A 15,301-nucleotide genomic window follows, 5' to 3' on the forward strand; every position below is an offset into this window, starting at 1 on the left:
ACTTAGTTACTCTTTTTGACTGTCACCTTAGTATCATGATGTCTCATTTGTCTTTTCCTGCACTTTCCTGCTAAGATCTCAGTACATTAAATCCAATGTGCAGCGTAGATTCCTCCCTAAAAGCAGTTCAGCTGTTGTGATATTTTCCTTATTTGTACACTATTGTGTATTCACAGTCTCTCAAATTTAACAGCCCATCTCTGGATCCTCAGAGATGCTATTTCTGGTACTGCTCACATCTCACTTAAAAGTGAATACAAAAGTGAATGCCTTTGGTCTGGGGGGGCGCTGTTACTGCAGCCCCCACATGAATTACCCACCACATCCAATGACAAATCGCTACACACTTGCATACACACATGAACACATACACATACATACACACACACCTACCTAGCCCTTCCCTCCAACACACACACAGACAGATTCACACACACACACACACACACATATACATATATACACAAATACACATACGGAGCATCTAATGGTAAAGAACTATAGAGTGACCATAAATGTGGATATTATTAGCTATTGTTATTGTTACTGTGGTTGTTTCTCTGTTGTTGTGTTATCGTTGTTGTTTTTCCCCGTCTCCCCACTCCCATTTTCCTTTTCCCCATATATTCTCTCTGTTTTCCTCTTCCTGTCCACTCTCATTCCTGATGCGGTCCGGTTGTCTTAATAAAGTTAAAATATGCGATAGGAGGAGTATCCCACACTGCTCCTTCGCAGAGTAAATCTGCCCCAACAACACAAGGCATCCAGACCACTCATACTGCTTGCCAATGATATTGGGACAGGACAATAAATAAATAAATAAATAAAAATAAAAGTGAATACAAGGTGATCTGTCACTATGGTGAACTTACATACATAAATGTACTTGTGATAATTTGTGTCATAGTTTGTTCTGATGGACACTTTATGTTTGAATTTAAGGGCTCTGCATGTGGTTTTGCCCTCCTGGTCTAAGTCTATTCTATGATGTCTGTTTTGTTGTTGCCTCCTATGGGTGACTGAGGGTTAAATGTTCCCTGTGTACAAACTGAAAACATCCTGTCTGAGGAGATGTGAATGTTGGACAGGAAACTGTACTTGAACTGTCGGCCAACAGCACTGAGTTTGTCACTGTACTGATCATCCATGTGTTATTAATAAAGTTAGTTTAAAAAAAATCCTAGTGTAAGTGCAGCACAGTTGTCTTTTCCTAAGTCCTTATGACCTCTCCTTCACATCTGCCTTGACCTCCTAATGTTTTCCATCGAGGTCGAGGAGTTGTGGTTATTTTAACTTTTTGTCTGCTGTCACTGCCAAGGGACTACAGATGAAAATTAGCTTTAAACTCTGATACATCAAATGGTGACATTTATATTTAATTACTGAACACAGATTAAACATATACATTTTTAGAGCTCTAAGCAAATTAAACCAAAGCTACCTGTGTGGTTAAGAATATCACATTTTTGTAGTTAAGTGACTTGACCCTGTACAATTCATTAGTGTGATGTGAGGCTTAATCTTTGTTTTAGCTTGTGTATGGACATTTTTATGTCCGTCTTGATTTAGACCTCAAATATGGTTTGAACAGTCAGACTTATCCCCATGAAGAAAAAATTATTTTCAGAAAACTGTTCACCCATGACCCATATCATGTAATGGACAACACAGTCATGTCCTTTAATAAAAAGCCTTCGTTGTGATTTGCTTGGTGTTACTATAACTCACTTCCTCTTCTTCTTCTTTTGTGTAAAATCAGGTCATTAAAATCAATTATTATTTCTGAGCAAAAAGTAAAACCCATTGCAAACAATATTCTTTGGTAAAAATGTTAATTTTTCATAAACTTTCATGCTTAACTAATATGACAATAAACTTATTTTCTTATGTTCTGAAAATATTTGATTTGCCAGTCGACCAACTCTCTGTTCATTGTATACAGTCTTCCTGTGCTGGATTACTACCTGTGACCAGGTTTGCTGTGTGGTTATTTGATGTAACACATTAATTTAGTAATATGCACCTTAATAAGTAGGCCTAAATACAGTATCAGTTGAAAATATTGTTTGAAAAAACGGATTTCGACTCAGGAACTCGTATGAAGATGAGGCCCAGATCAGACCAGACAGCTGAAGCCTCACAAGGACTTCAGATAAACTGTGTTGCAGGTATTTTGTCTGGCCTGTGTTGTAATGAGGGGACCTCTTAATGACCAGTATGAACAGGAGGAATGATCACAGCAGAGCTCAGTGAGACTTGATAAACAGATTTACTGTGATCAGAGAAGTAAAACTGTATTGACTAAATTCATATTCATATATGTGTCTGTTCGTTGGTTCGGCTGTTGATGGGTTAATCTGTGATTTAGACATGAGAGTAGTTACGAGTTTACATCGTACTAGAAAGTACATATGAGGTTATTTGTTGTTGACGGGGCGGGGGGGGTTGGGGGGGGTTGGGGGGGGTTGGCCTCGTGACGTCACGGCGGTCTGTGCTTTGACCCGCTGGATCAGTTGTAGCGAAGAGGCGGCGCGCCGGAAAGCTACAGGATAGCAAGAAACTAGCAGTTATCAAAACACGAGTTCAGGACCTGCACCCGTGTTCACCCTTCACACTTCAACGCAGGACGTCGATAGGTGTCTGTAGAGTGATTCCCGGGGGGCGTAGCGGTTGCAAACACTTGTTTGTGCGAGAGAATTAAGCGTTTTGGCCTCGTCAACTTGGCTAACATTAGCTAACATTAGGCCCAGCTAGTGTTAGCCGTGGAGCTTACCTTTCGCTATCAAAAGCAAAACAAGGTAAGGGGAGGAAACTCGGTGCATCGACACATCAGCAGGCTCTGATAGAGCACAATTCCCAGTGCAGATGTCAGAATTAGCTCCATTCATGCCAGTGTCAGTGTATTCCTTCATTTAAGACGGCGTATATGTTTGCTACCCGCCTGCTAACCGATTGGAGCTCAATAACTAACCTTAACGATAGCCATTGCCAAGTTATTGGGCTGTGGGAGATTTCCCCATTAAGGGAGAAGGTAGTGTTTATTTATTTTTATCGTACTGAATATGCGACAGTACTTAACAAAGACAGTGTAATAACTAAGTTGATGAAGTCTTGTTAACTAAGTAGGAGAAACATTAGCTAACTAGTTAGCAGTAGAGTTTGGAGCTGCAGACTGAGCACAGAGACGCTCAGAAAGTAAACATTAGCCTATGGAGAGACAGGTCGATGTTTGACATCTCTGAACAGATTGGTGTTGTCTCACATCATGGACACCGCCGGTCACTCTTCCCTGTTTTAATAAGAGGACCTGGCATGTAGCCAACGGCTCGGTTTCCCTCTATGTATCCGGAGCTCTGTCCAGGATTGTTGCTGTGTTTACGGATGAACTGTCAGAAGAAGTCCCTCCTAATACTACTGTACTCTTAGCCGTGTAGTTTCTGTATAGGAACAATATGACAGTGTTTACTAAGCCTACCACACATACTTGGAGCAGTGTTCATATCATATACTCGTGAGTTCAGTGTCGATGAACTATAAGGCTCAGTCTATTACAGTATATCACAGAAGACAACTGTGAAGCATCTTCATAAAATTTATTCTCACTGAAACATAAGTGTTAACCAATGAACACCAGGTAGACAGGTGTGTAGGAAAATCTGCAATCATGCAAACATGTCATTAACTCTCACACACTGTCAGCCCTATGGGAATCCACCACACATCTTTATCAGGCATCAAATTCAGATCATCTTCATACAGAAGACAGTTATTGTTGTTGATGGTTTGGTTGTTTCAGGTGTCAGTGCTTTAGCTACTTTGTTGGTTGCTGTAGTCTATGGCTCTTGTATAAAGATGTGGTTGTTTCTTAACGTGAATTTGATGCTTGATGAATAATAAGTTGCATTCTCAGTAATTTTAGTTACAGTGTTCTTGAAATAAAATGCCTGTTGTTAGATCGCTTAGTAGCTGAATTTAACATAAGACTGAAAGTACCAGAAGATGTTTTTGACTGGATCTTTCCTCACAACAAAGACCACAATATTACTGGGACTAAGTCATGAGGGACGCTGGTGCCCATGGGGCTTTCACATGACCCCACCTCTTGCTCACATACACACAAACATACTACAAAACTGTATTTAAATTATATTATAAAATCATACTGTAAATCCTTAAGATGTGTTATGTTAGCATACTCTCTCAATCCCAACCTGCTTTTATTTTTTACTTTGATAGGAATGAGTGATGACTTCTGTGGTAGTGTCAGACGGTGGAGGGAACATAGTGGAGTATGTCACCGTGGTGGAGGAACCCCAGCAGGTAAGCCTTTATAACCCTGAGAGGCATTTGGGTCTTGTCAGTACTAAGCCTCTCATATAGGCATTAGAAACATCAGGTTATTTTCCACAGAATAGTCTCTTAGTCTGTTAATGAAGATGATTTTAAACTTTCTGTTCCTTCCTTAAATGTAACATGAAACCTTTTATATTTATATAAACCTGGAGGCAGAGTGACAGTCAACAGCTTACTGGAAAGATTTGAAGACAAAATGTTAGAAGACAAAATGCTACAACCATGACTTTCCAAAATACCTGCAGCTAACAGTTGATTGATCTGCCCATTATTTTCCAAGTGATTATTTTGTCAGTGAAACATCATAAAGTTGTAAAAACTGCCTGTTAATATTAATGTATTCAAACTTCTTGTTTTATGTGACTTGTGCTCTAAAACCCTCAGATGTTTAGTTTGTTATATGTGAAAAACATCAAATCCTCACATTTGAGTTTTAAGCATTTTTGTTTGATAAATTACAGAAACAATGAATTAATTATGTAAATAGTTTCCAATTAGTTTTCTGTTGATTGATTAATACACTAATTGATTAATGTTTCAGCTCTAGTTATTAAGTCAGGACAAGTATCTGCATCTGCATCATAGCAGCATAGGTGCATTAAACTGAGGACAGGTATTCAATACATACTACCTCTACACACTACATCCTCCCTCCACACACTATGTCCTACCTCCATACATCCTAGCTCCACACACTCCATCCTATCTCTACACACTACATCCTACCTCTTACATTACAACCTGTAAAACCTTCATGAAGGAGGATTTATAACAGGACTGTTGTATTAGACGACATCACAACTAATAAACTGACAGCTGAGTCTATATCAGTTGTATCACAGGCAGCAAAGAGTCTGAACTGAATTAACTGGCTGCTGTTCTCACCTTATTGTTATTATCACCATATAAGTAGTTTGACCCCTCCCCCTCCTATTTTAAAATGTAACGCAGTAACATGTTCATTTAGAGACAGTTTAACTTTGTACCTTTACCTGAGAACACGTTTACTCAGTAATTTTACTTTACATTTAGTAATTTGACTTGCACTGTAGTAAAGTGTGTTTTCAATAACAGCAGAGAGGTTGTTGCCCTGATGTCAGAGGTCAGTGTCTCCATTTTGTTCAACATTCATGATTTCAAGCTATTAGAAAACTATCAGAAACAGAAGAGAGGGATAAACTTGGTTCTTTGTAAGACCAGAACCAGGTCCAGAACCATGTCTCGATATAGAGTGAAATGTTTCATTGTGTCCATCATGTCTGACTGTTGTGACACTGTTCAGCATGAGCAGCATCCTGCTGAGGAGGAGGAGGAGGAGGAAGAGGTGGTTCAGCAGGAGGTGGAGGCGGTGATCATGGAGGGCGGCGAGGAGATGGAGGAAGATGTGGAAGAAGAGGAGGGTATGGTGCTGCAGGAGGAGGGCTGTCCAGCTGTAATCGTGGAGGAGGTCCCCAGCACCCAGGTGGAGGAGTGCTATTCAGCCCAGGTCCTGGTGTATGATGACGAGACATATCTGATGCAGGATGTGGCTGAGGAGCAGGAGGTGGTCACAGAGGTGGCTGAGACCGGTGAGGCTGAATATCAGGTCTGTCTTATCAATAGATTTATAGATAACTGTGAAAACAGTCCTGTGTGGGGTTGGAGTGAGATTCATCTTTAATACTACAGATACTTTTCAGTAACTGGTTCAGAGCACAGCTTCAGTTGATTATTCAGAGAACTGTTACTGCTGGTCGAGGTCATTCAGAGTCAACAACCTTGTTATTAAGTCAGGACAAGTATCTGCATCTGCATCACAGCAGCATAGGTGCATTAAACTGAGGACAGGTATTCAATACATACTACCTCTACACACTACATCCTCCCTCCACACACTATGTCCTATCTCTACACACTACATCCTACCTCTTACATTACAACCTGAATATAAAACCTTCAATCAACATCAATCTGATGCTGAGCTGTAGAGCCACACTCCTCTGTCTGTTCACCTTTAAATCCAGATCAGTCTTAATTGTCACAGAATCGTCTGACCTTCAGTTAGTGGGGTCAAGCACTGGATCCATGACATCATCAACACTCCGATTATTGATTGATTGAATTATTTTATTAAATGGTTCAGTCAGAGTGCGTGTAAACATGACTTTATTGATAACAGAGGATGTAAACACAACTTAATTGAAAATAGGATGTAAACATAACTTAATTGATAACTGGATGTAAACATTACTTTTTTGATTACTGGATGTAAGCATGACTTTATTGATAACAGGATGTAAACATGACTTTATCGATGACAGGGTGTAAATATGACTTTATTGATAACAGAATGTAAACCAACCTTATTTGATGACAGAGGATGTAAACATGACTGTATCGATAACAGAGGATGTAAACATAACTTAATTGATAACTTTTTTAAATTTATTATTTATTACTACTTAATAATCAAAGTTTTCATGAGCCCAGATCAGTGTTAAATTCCATATAACTTGGTGTCATTACACTGGTCTACACTTTTTTCAGCGGTACAGTTAGAGAGAAATGCTGTGTATGATTACAGCAGACTGTCCCCTGCTGGCAGGAACAGTGTTTAACTGTTAGACCAGATTACAGGAAACAGGAAGGGAGGACCGGACCGCCTCTACAAACCTCAAACAAGGAAGTTAACATTTCAAAACAGCTGAGGTTACAGCACTGTCTTGGTGTGAGTGTTGGTTGTCTCTTTGTGTTGTCATCGTGTCCTCTGTGACATGTATGCTGACAGAGTTTTGTCTGTTACTCTTCTCAGTCGAGATGTCGGGTCATGACATGGTGTGTTTTGACAAAACGTTTGAAGCAGCTGAAGCTCTTCTGCACATGGAGTCCCCTGGAGGACTGCACAGTGAACGCAGCACAGGTAAACACACTTCCTCCTCTGTATGATAGATTCAGTGAGTCGTACGGACAGCTGTGTTTCAGGTGGTGGTTACAGCAGTCAGCTGCTGCTTTTATTGTTGATGAGGTTTAGATATCAGGTGAAGTCCAGGCTCTGATTTGATTTGATTACATCAGTTAGTGAGGTTGAAGCTGCTCAGGTCCTGAAGCCTTCAATGAATAGATAATAGTGATGAAATTGTCTGTGTGGAACAGTCAGTTTGCCTGGAGGTCAATGTAATGTTCTGATTTTTCTGATGATACTGTAAGAATAAATATTTCTTTGGTTCTTCTGAGGAATACCTGGTCCTGCGGTGATTCTGATCAGATTACTTGTAAATATTCATTAATATAATGCTGCAGGTAAAAGTGTAACTATGTTGGGACATTTGAGCAACACACACACACACACACACACTGTTATAGAATTGTGTAGTGAAACTGATAACTGTGACCATTAATGAGTTTAATCTATTACATATTAATACAACACAGACTGAATATTAGTGTGTTCATCTGAGTGTGGCTCAGTTTTGTTACTTTGTGTGTCTCTGTGGGTCTGCACAGACCAACACTCATGATGTGCGGACACCTCCGTGTCTGTGTGGTGGAGTAGATCTGGACCTGGTCTCTTCAGTCCATCAGAGACTAGAGTCCAGGTGACTGTGGTCCAGCAGGAGAACAGTGTGAACGTTGTTGTGTTTGACTCCAGCAGAAGATGTGATGATGGAGACAGTGGTGGAGGTGTCTACAGAGTGTGGGCCCATAGAGGAGGAGTCCTTCCCCATCCCTCCAGACTGTGAACCTGCAGTCAAGAAGAAGAGAGGAGGTCAGTATCTACACTGACACTAGGGGGCTCTGTGGAGCTCAGTGTGGAACCTGCTTCATTTAGAGAGAACACACACAGGTGTGTATCTCAACTGTAGACTGAGCACATCCTCCATTAACACATCCAACCACAGAAGAGTCAGTGAAGAGGAAATCACTACAAGGCCAAGAAGAAGAACATGGAGCATGTTTGAAAATAATACTGAGACAATGCAGGGAGTATCTGCTGGTTATTCAACCGGTTGAGAATTCTTAGTGTGACGAGCGGCACTGACCTGACACATTCATCCGTCAGAGATTTGACCTGCTCTCTGTGTGTGTGTGTGTGTGTTTATTTCAGGAGGACGAAAGCCCAAGTCACACCAGCCTGCTTCCAACGGATCCTTTGACCTGGGGATCAAGAAGAGGCAGAGGGAGGGGAAAGGTTTGTATCAGAGTTTTATCATGAGCTCTGATTTCACCTCTGATCAGAGTCTGCTCTGAAAAACTAAAGAAATAAACGAATGTGTGAGGGGATCTGAATATCACTAACATGATTTATAGAGTCTGAATATCACTAATGTGATTTATAGAGTCTGAATGTTACTAACACATTATTTATAGAGTCTGAATATCACTGCGCACATGATGTATAGAGCCTGAATATCACTAACACATGATTTATAGAGTCTGAATATCACTGCACATATGATTTATAGAGACTGAATATCACTAACATGATGATTTATAGAGTCTGAATATCACTGCGTACATGAGGCTGAATATCACTAAATATCACTAACATGATGATTTATAGAGTCTGAATATCACTAACATGATGATTTAAATTTTCCTCTGGTCCAGCGTCAGCTGGATTAGCTCCCTGTGACATGTGATAGATGGCAAGTGATAGCTGATGGATGACAGGTGACAGATGACAGGTGACGGATGACAGGTGACAGGTGATGGATGACAGGTGACAAATGATGTATGATAGATGACAGGTGATGTATGATAGATGACAGGTGATGGATGCCTGGTGACAGGTCACAGCTGAGTCACTGCTCTCTGATGTTTCCTCATTGCGACTGGCCCAAGCTGATTTGTACTATTGATATTGGTAACTAACTGTTTGGACAATCGAGGTATTGATCCATCATTGTAAAGATAACTATATAACCTGCTGTGCTGCTGTGCGTCCTCCAGGTAACACCACCTACCTGTGGGAGTTCCTGCTAGAGCTGCTGCAGGACAAGAACACCTGTCCCCGTTACATCAAGTGGATGCAGAGAGAGAAGGGCATCTTCAAGCTGGTCGACTCCAAGGCCGTGTCCAAACTGTGGGGAAAACACAAGAACAAGCCCGATATGAACTATGAGACCATGGGCCGAGCACTGAGGTCAGCCCATCCTCCCCACTCTGATAGTCCAGACCGGCTTGTCTTTGTCACAACACAGTTCTGACGATCCTCTTTGTGTGCAGGTATTACTACCAGCGTGGGATCCTGGCCAAGGTGGAGGGTCAGCGACTGGCCTACCAATTTAAAGACATGCCCAAGAACATTCGCGTCATTGATGAGGATGAGGAGGGCGTGGAGGTGGAAGACACTGAGTGCGTGGTGTCCAGCCAACACCCGGTTCACCAGCAGGGCCCCGCCAGCCTGGGCACCAACCCCTCTTCTGCCACCCAGCCTCAGCAGACTTATGTCACCGTCATCCCCAGCAACGCCGCCACCAGGTCTGAGTCTGCTTTGATATTTATATGTGATAATGAACGGGTCTTCAGAGGTGGCTTCAGGGATCTGGTCTGATCTGATCTAACATGGTCTAATATGGTCTGATCTGGTCCAACATGATGTGAATCAACATCCTCTCCTCCTGTCTTCTCCAGGCCCATCAGAGCCATGCCAGTGGTCATGACCAACTCTCTAGGTCAGGTGACGTTAAATTCCTCGCCCATCCTCACCACCACCGCAGGGGTGCCAGTAACGGTAGCTAACGCCTCTGCCGGTGCCCCCCCCAAACTGGTGATCCAGGCTCTGCCCACTGTGCTGCCCACTGGTTCCAAAGCAGGAGAGAAAATCACCATCATTACCATCCCAGCCAACCAGCTGGCCACGCTCATGCAGGCCAACCCGACAGGCCAGGTGACGCAGCTCATCCAGGCCAAACCTGTTGCTACACAGCTGACTGCTGCTAAACCTGCAGCCGGCAATGCGCCCACAGCCCAGCTTACAGGGGGCCGGTCGGCGCCGCAGCTCATCTTGGCGAAACCGGCAGCGGTGGCTCAGCCACTGCCTCAGTTCCAGGTGAGCCAGCCTCACCCCACCCTGCCCAAAATCCCCACCCAGTCCCCAAAGCCCTCCAGCTTTCAGCCTGAGGCAACACAGTCAGAAGTAGCAGCAGAGGCTCCACCCCCCTCCAGCCCACTAGCAGCATCAGCAGAAACCCCATCATCCTGAGAGCCCTGCCATGAACCAGGGCCACCGAGGGGAGGGAAGGGGGGGTGGGGGGTACAGGAAGTGACTGTGGACACTGCTGCAGAAGTGCAGGACACCCCCACCCCCCAACCCAGAGCAAAGCTCCTCTCTCATTGGCTCAGACTGTCAGCCTAATGTTAGTCTCCAGGGTCACTGAAGCCCTACAAAGGATTAAAGGGACTGTTGCGCGCGCGCGCACACAAACACACACACACACACACACACACACACACACACACACACAAATCCTTCAGAGCTCAGTCTTAGATTGTACATGGAAAACTCCTTTTTCTAATCAAACCTAATATAAAGACTGAGAAAACTTTGTTGTAAGCAGCTGTACAAATGTTTTTGATACTCAGCGGGTGTGTCTCCATACAGAGGTGTGTGTCCATACAGGTGTGTGTGTCCATACAGATGTGTGTTCATACAGATGTAGTGCGGTTCCCTCCTCTGTTTCAGTCTTTACTCCACAGCTCCATCACCTTCCATCTTTTTCTACCGTTCATAAAAAGGGAGTAAAAGGATGTCTGCGTCGAGATAAAGGCCCGAATGCTCCACATTTGAACTATGATATACTATTTTTTCTTGTACTATCAGTGTATTGAAGTAGATTTTACGGAAATATGTATTATAAAAAAGACAAATGTGAATTAAAACTGTCTAAAGTTGTTTTATTCACCTGTCTGAAAAATGAAATGTTAAACAAGTATTAAGTGACATGCTTTGTGCCTTTTAAAGATGTTATGTTAACACAGAGTAGAGAGTGCTGGTCTGGCCACAGAGGAGCCCTGTGCTGCTGCTAATGAGCCTCATTTCACTTCTTTGCAAGCTCAGTGTCAGAGTCCAGTATTTCAGACTTATTCATTGGGAGATGATAATGACTGTTCACATCACTGTTATATCGTTGTAACTTTGCAAAAGCAGATACAAGCAAAAGTCACCTCAAATATTTAAATACATTTACTATCAACTCCACGGCATCAGACTATGTCACCTCCCCAAACCCGGTCCCCAGGTCCCTATGCCTTTTTATGTCAAAGATTAATGTGTTGAGCAACTGTTATTTTCCATGAAAGTGGGATATGAATTTTTTATTGTGATAAAACTGCAACGAAATTGCAACAGAAGCTTTTGGCTGAGATTCATGAAGATTTATTTTATTGGTGAAATGTCTGATTCGCACAAAGTGGTTAGATGGTGTTCCATATTTGGCTTTGAGTTGATCAAATGATTCCTGAGCCCCTTCCTCTAAAGCAGTCATACCGCCTTCGAGTACAAGGTGAACATACAGAAGAACAGAAGGACCACAAGAAAGTGAAGAAACCATCAATATTAAAAGAACTCACGCTCACTGGGTGAGTCTATAGTGCCCTAATGGTAAGAGTACTGAATGCTGGCCAATGACTGTAACTGCTTCTCTGGTCTGAAGGATGTTGTGGAGAGGATGGTTGGTTTTGTCCAACATGGCTGCATCTTACAGAGCATGTGTCTCTCCACAACAGTCTTGAGTGAGTCCAGACTCCTTCAGTCACAGACCCAGCTTTTTGAACCAGCTCATCCAGTCTCCTTGTGTTCTGGTCTGACCGGCTGCTGCCCCAGCAGACCACAGCAGAGAAGAGAACACGCTGATAAAATGTGCAGCATTCACTGCAAAGCACGTCAAAGCACCTGAGGAAGAATAGCTGCCCCCCCCTTCCTGTAGATGGCATCTGTGTTCAGGGACCAGTCCAGTTTACTGTCCAGGTGCACACCTAGGTATTTATAGGTGATAGATCCACCCCATCCCTTCTAGCTTGTTTTTGAGAATGGGGGGGGGGGGGGGTCAGATGGTGTTAAATGCACTTGAAAAATCAAAGAACAAAATCATCACACAACTACCTTGCTCATTCAAGTAAGAATGAGTCTGATGGAACACATAGAGGACAGATCATCTACTCCACCATGTTCCTGTTACAAACTGTAGGGGATCTAGTGCTGTTCAACCTGTGACCTCAGAAGGTGGAGAAGCAGCTACTTCTTCAGGGTCTTCATGATTTGTCATGTGAGGCCCTCACAGTGGCCCACTGCTCTATAGTCATTTATCTCAGCTGGGCGTTATACTTTAGGTACCGAAACAAGACATGATGTTTTCTACAGGACCAGGACCCTCCCTTGACTTGACCCCAGTGTGGAGAAACTTGCAGCTGCAGTGTCAGGGTTGCAGCAGTGTGAAGGAGATGTTGTAGGAGAAGCAGCTGAAGTGGTGGGAGAGAGAACAGGTGAGGCTGTGTCACACCTGAACTCATTGGCTGTTCTTCTCTTTATAGCCAGTTATGGTTCTGTAATCTGTGGTTGAGTCAATCATCTGTCAAAATCAGTGTCCTTGCTGTTTTCATTTTCCTGTGACTCCAACAGTACATTCAGATCTGTGAACTCAAAACAGTCCCCTACAGACTCTCTGGTCTCTGGGATCCAGGTTCTGAATGAGCTGGTGGTTGCAGCCTGCCTCACTACACAGGATTAGTAGGAAGACTGAAAACCAGAGAAAACCACATTATGGTCTGACCTGTGGTGGTAGAGCTGAAGCAGTGTGAGCCTCTGTGACTCACACAACAGATCAAACAGATCAAGAGTCTTATTTTCTCATAATGTACATGATCTCAAGGATCTTTACAGGGTCAGGTCAGACCCTGATTTTCAGAATAATGGTCACATGGAAGACAGCTGTCCTAGAGACATGCTTTATATGTGAAGTAAAGGACATGTCCTGGTCAAAAAAAGACACCAAGGTTTCTGACTGTAGCACTGGAGGCCAAGGTGATGTCATCCAGAGTCAGTATATCATCAGATCATGTCTCTCTGAAGTGTTTAGGGCCAAGTACAATAACTTCAGTTTGTCTGAATTTAAGAGTAAAAAATTGCTGCTCTTCCAGGTTTTTTATGTACTTAAGACTCACCTGAAGTTTGACCACCTGACTTCATAGCTAAGTATAGCTGGTTGTCATCTGTGTAACAATGGCCATTTATCTGGTGCTTCCTGATGTTTCCTAAAAGAGCATATATAGGGTGAAAAGTATTGGATTAAATATCAGGAACTGTGAATAACTGTGTTTAAACGTCTTTGGCTAAGGTGTATGTGAAATTCTGACTTCAACTGTAGATGTTATTTGCATTTAACCAATTCCAGTGAAACGGTTCAAGTCAGACATGTTTGCTCAGAAATGTGTAATGCCACCAGTGAAACCTAAATCAGGAGATATGATGAATTTACTCTTTTGGAAAACAACTAAGCAAACATTGCTAAGAGCAGTGTTACTTGGGAATAGGAACATCATTACCTGTCATCGTCTGCCTTGAAGGGACTTTCCTTTGGACTTTGGTTTGGAGTTGAATTAAATAATGTACACAATTTACAATCGACCGTAACAAAAACGAATAAAAACAAAATACATGTGTGGATCAAGGTGAAGGTGAACTTCACTGTCACAAGTTTGTATAATAAAAAGAGGTAGCTGAATCTCCAGTGAAACATAATTTTTAGTAATAAATTCAATTAAAAAATAAAAATAAAACAGTAGATGTCAGACATGAGAAACAGCAATATAAAAATAATACTTCATATCATATGGTGGGCGGCCTGATGATGCAGTGATTAGCGCTGTCACCTCACGGCAAGAAGGTTCTGGGGCCTTTCCGTGTGGAGTTTGCATGTTCTCCCCCGTGTCTGCACATTTATGGAAAATGTTGAGAAGCATAATTAGAAAGTTACAGAGGTATGCTTGTCTGAGTTTCAAAGAGTGTGTGCGTGTATGTGTGCGCAGCGTGTGTGGGTGTATGCCAGCGAGTATGAGAAAAATAAATGTTTACGAATAAAAATATTAAATGAAATGATTAAATGTGCTGTACTTGCTCTGTTCAATGTTTTAAAGCTGTATGTGTGAGTGTGTGTGTCAGCTGTCACTGATGCAGTGATGCAGAGAAGAGGGCATACACAAATAAGCTCACACAATATTTTATTAGTGAGGGTAACAGTAGAGTGGGTAAGTCTATTATTTTAGGAAAATACTTTAACAGATTTGTTGTTGTCACTGACAGCTGATATCAATGTTCTGTGCACTTTAAACCTTAATATTGCTGAAATCCTGTGCCTTTTTTGGAAAGGTTACATAGAACACTAAAAACAGTTGCAACTGCTTTTATAAATTAATTTGTTCTTGCAATATTCTAGAAAAAACAGCCTCAAAACATCACAACTTTCACCGCAACTTTTTGAAAAGTCTGCCGCAAAATCAGGCATTTGAGGCCGCAACAATCACAAAAAAGCCAGCAAAATCCTGGAGGGACTTTGTATAAAAGTAAAAGAATTTTACAATCAATTCTAAAAGACACAGGAAGCCAAGTACAGGAATAATGTGTAATGTGTTCTCTTGTCCTTGTTTTTGTTAAAAGTCTAGCGGCAGAGTTCTGAATTAGCTGTAATTTCTCAATCAACTGTTTTGGAAGACCAGTGAGAAGTGCATTACAGTAGTCCAATCTACTTGAGATAAAAGCATGAATGCGCTTCTCAGCGTCTTGTTGAGTTAAAAACAGGCAAGCTCTGGCAATATTTCTGAGGTGGAAGAAAGCTGTTTTGGTTACCTTACTTATGTGGGATTTGAAAGAGTCCAAAATTACACCCAGACTTGTTACTTCTATTTTGTTGTATTGTTTGAGGTTTCCAAGCCTGGTAGAAAAATTATCTCTTTTGGCTTTGGGGCCAACCAA

The 15,301-nt window shown here is 42.1% G+C and overlaps 1 protein-coding gene across 2 annotated transcripts; it reads left to right on the plus strand.

Annotated features, from left to right (window-relative positions):
- Window positions 1-2,495: 2,495 nt before the first annotated feature.
- Window positions 2,496-11,214, plus strand: elf2a (E74-like factor 2a (ets domain transcription factor)). 2 transcript variants are annotated; one of them, XM_071458641.1, is made up of 9 exons: window positions 2,496-2,798; window positions 4,237-4,320; window positions 5,636-5,921; window positions 7,145-7,252; window positions 7,982-8,098; window positions 8,438-8,521; window positions 9,283-9,475; window positions 9,559-9,813; window positions 9,967-11,214. In XM_071458641.1, exons 2-9 carry the CDS (start codon window positions 4,246-4,248, stop codon window positions 10,535-10,537), a joined length of 1,689 nt encoding a protein of 562 aa, XP_071314742.1. In that variant the 5' UTR covers window positions 2,496-2,798; window positions 4,237-4,245; the 3' UTR covers window positions 10,538-11,214. The 2 variants fall into 2 exon arrangements, with proteins under 2 accessions (XP_071314742.1, XP_071314743.1); XM_071458642.1 differs by having other exon boundaries at window positions 7,985-8,098.
- The last annotated feature ends 4,087 nt before the right edge of the window (window positions 11,215-15,301 follow it).

The sequence above is a fragment of the Trachinotus anak genome, unplaced genomic scaffold, assembly GCF_046630095.1.
Source record: "Trachinotus anak isolate AG129_WGS33_773 ecotype Australia unplaced genomic scaffold, CSIRO_AGI_Tana_v1 ptg000021l, whole genome shotgun sequence".
Classification (NCBI taxonomy): domain Eukaryota; kingdom Metazoa; phylum Chordata; class Actinopteri; order Carangiformes; family Carangidae; genus Trachinotus; species Trachinotus anak.

Coding starts and splice junctions, on each gene's coding strand:
- elf2a (XM_071458641.1), top strand. CDS start 4,246: ATGACTTCTGTGGTAGTGTCAGACGGTGGAGGGAACATAGTGGAGTAT. Junction 8,522..9,282: donor GAGGCAGAGGGAGGGGAAAG/GTTTGTATCAGA, acceptor TGCGTCCTCCAG/GTAACACCACCTACCTGTGG. Junction 9,814..9,966: donor CCCAGCAACGCCGCCACCAG/GTCTGAGTCTGC, acceptor TGTCTTCTCCAG/GCCCATCAGAGCCATGCCAG.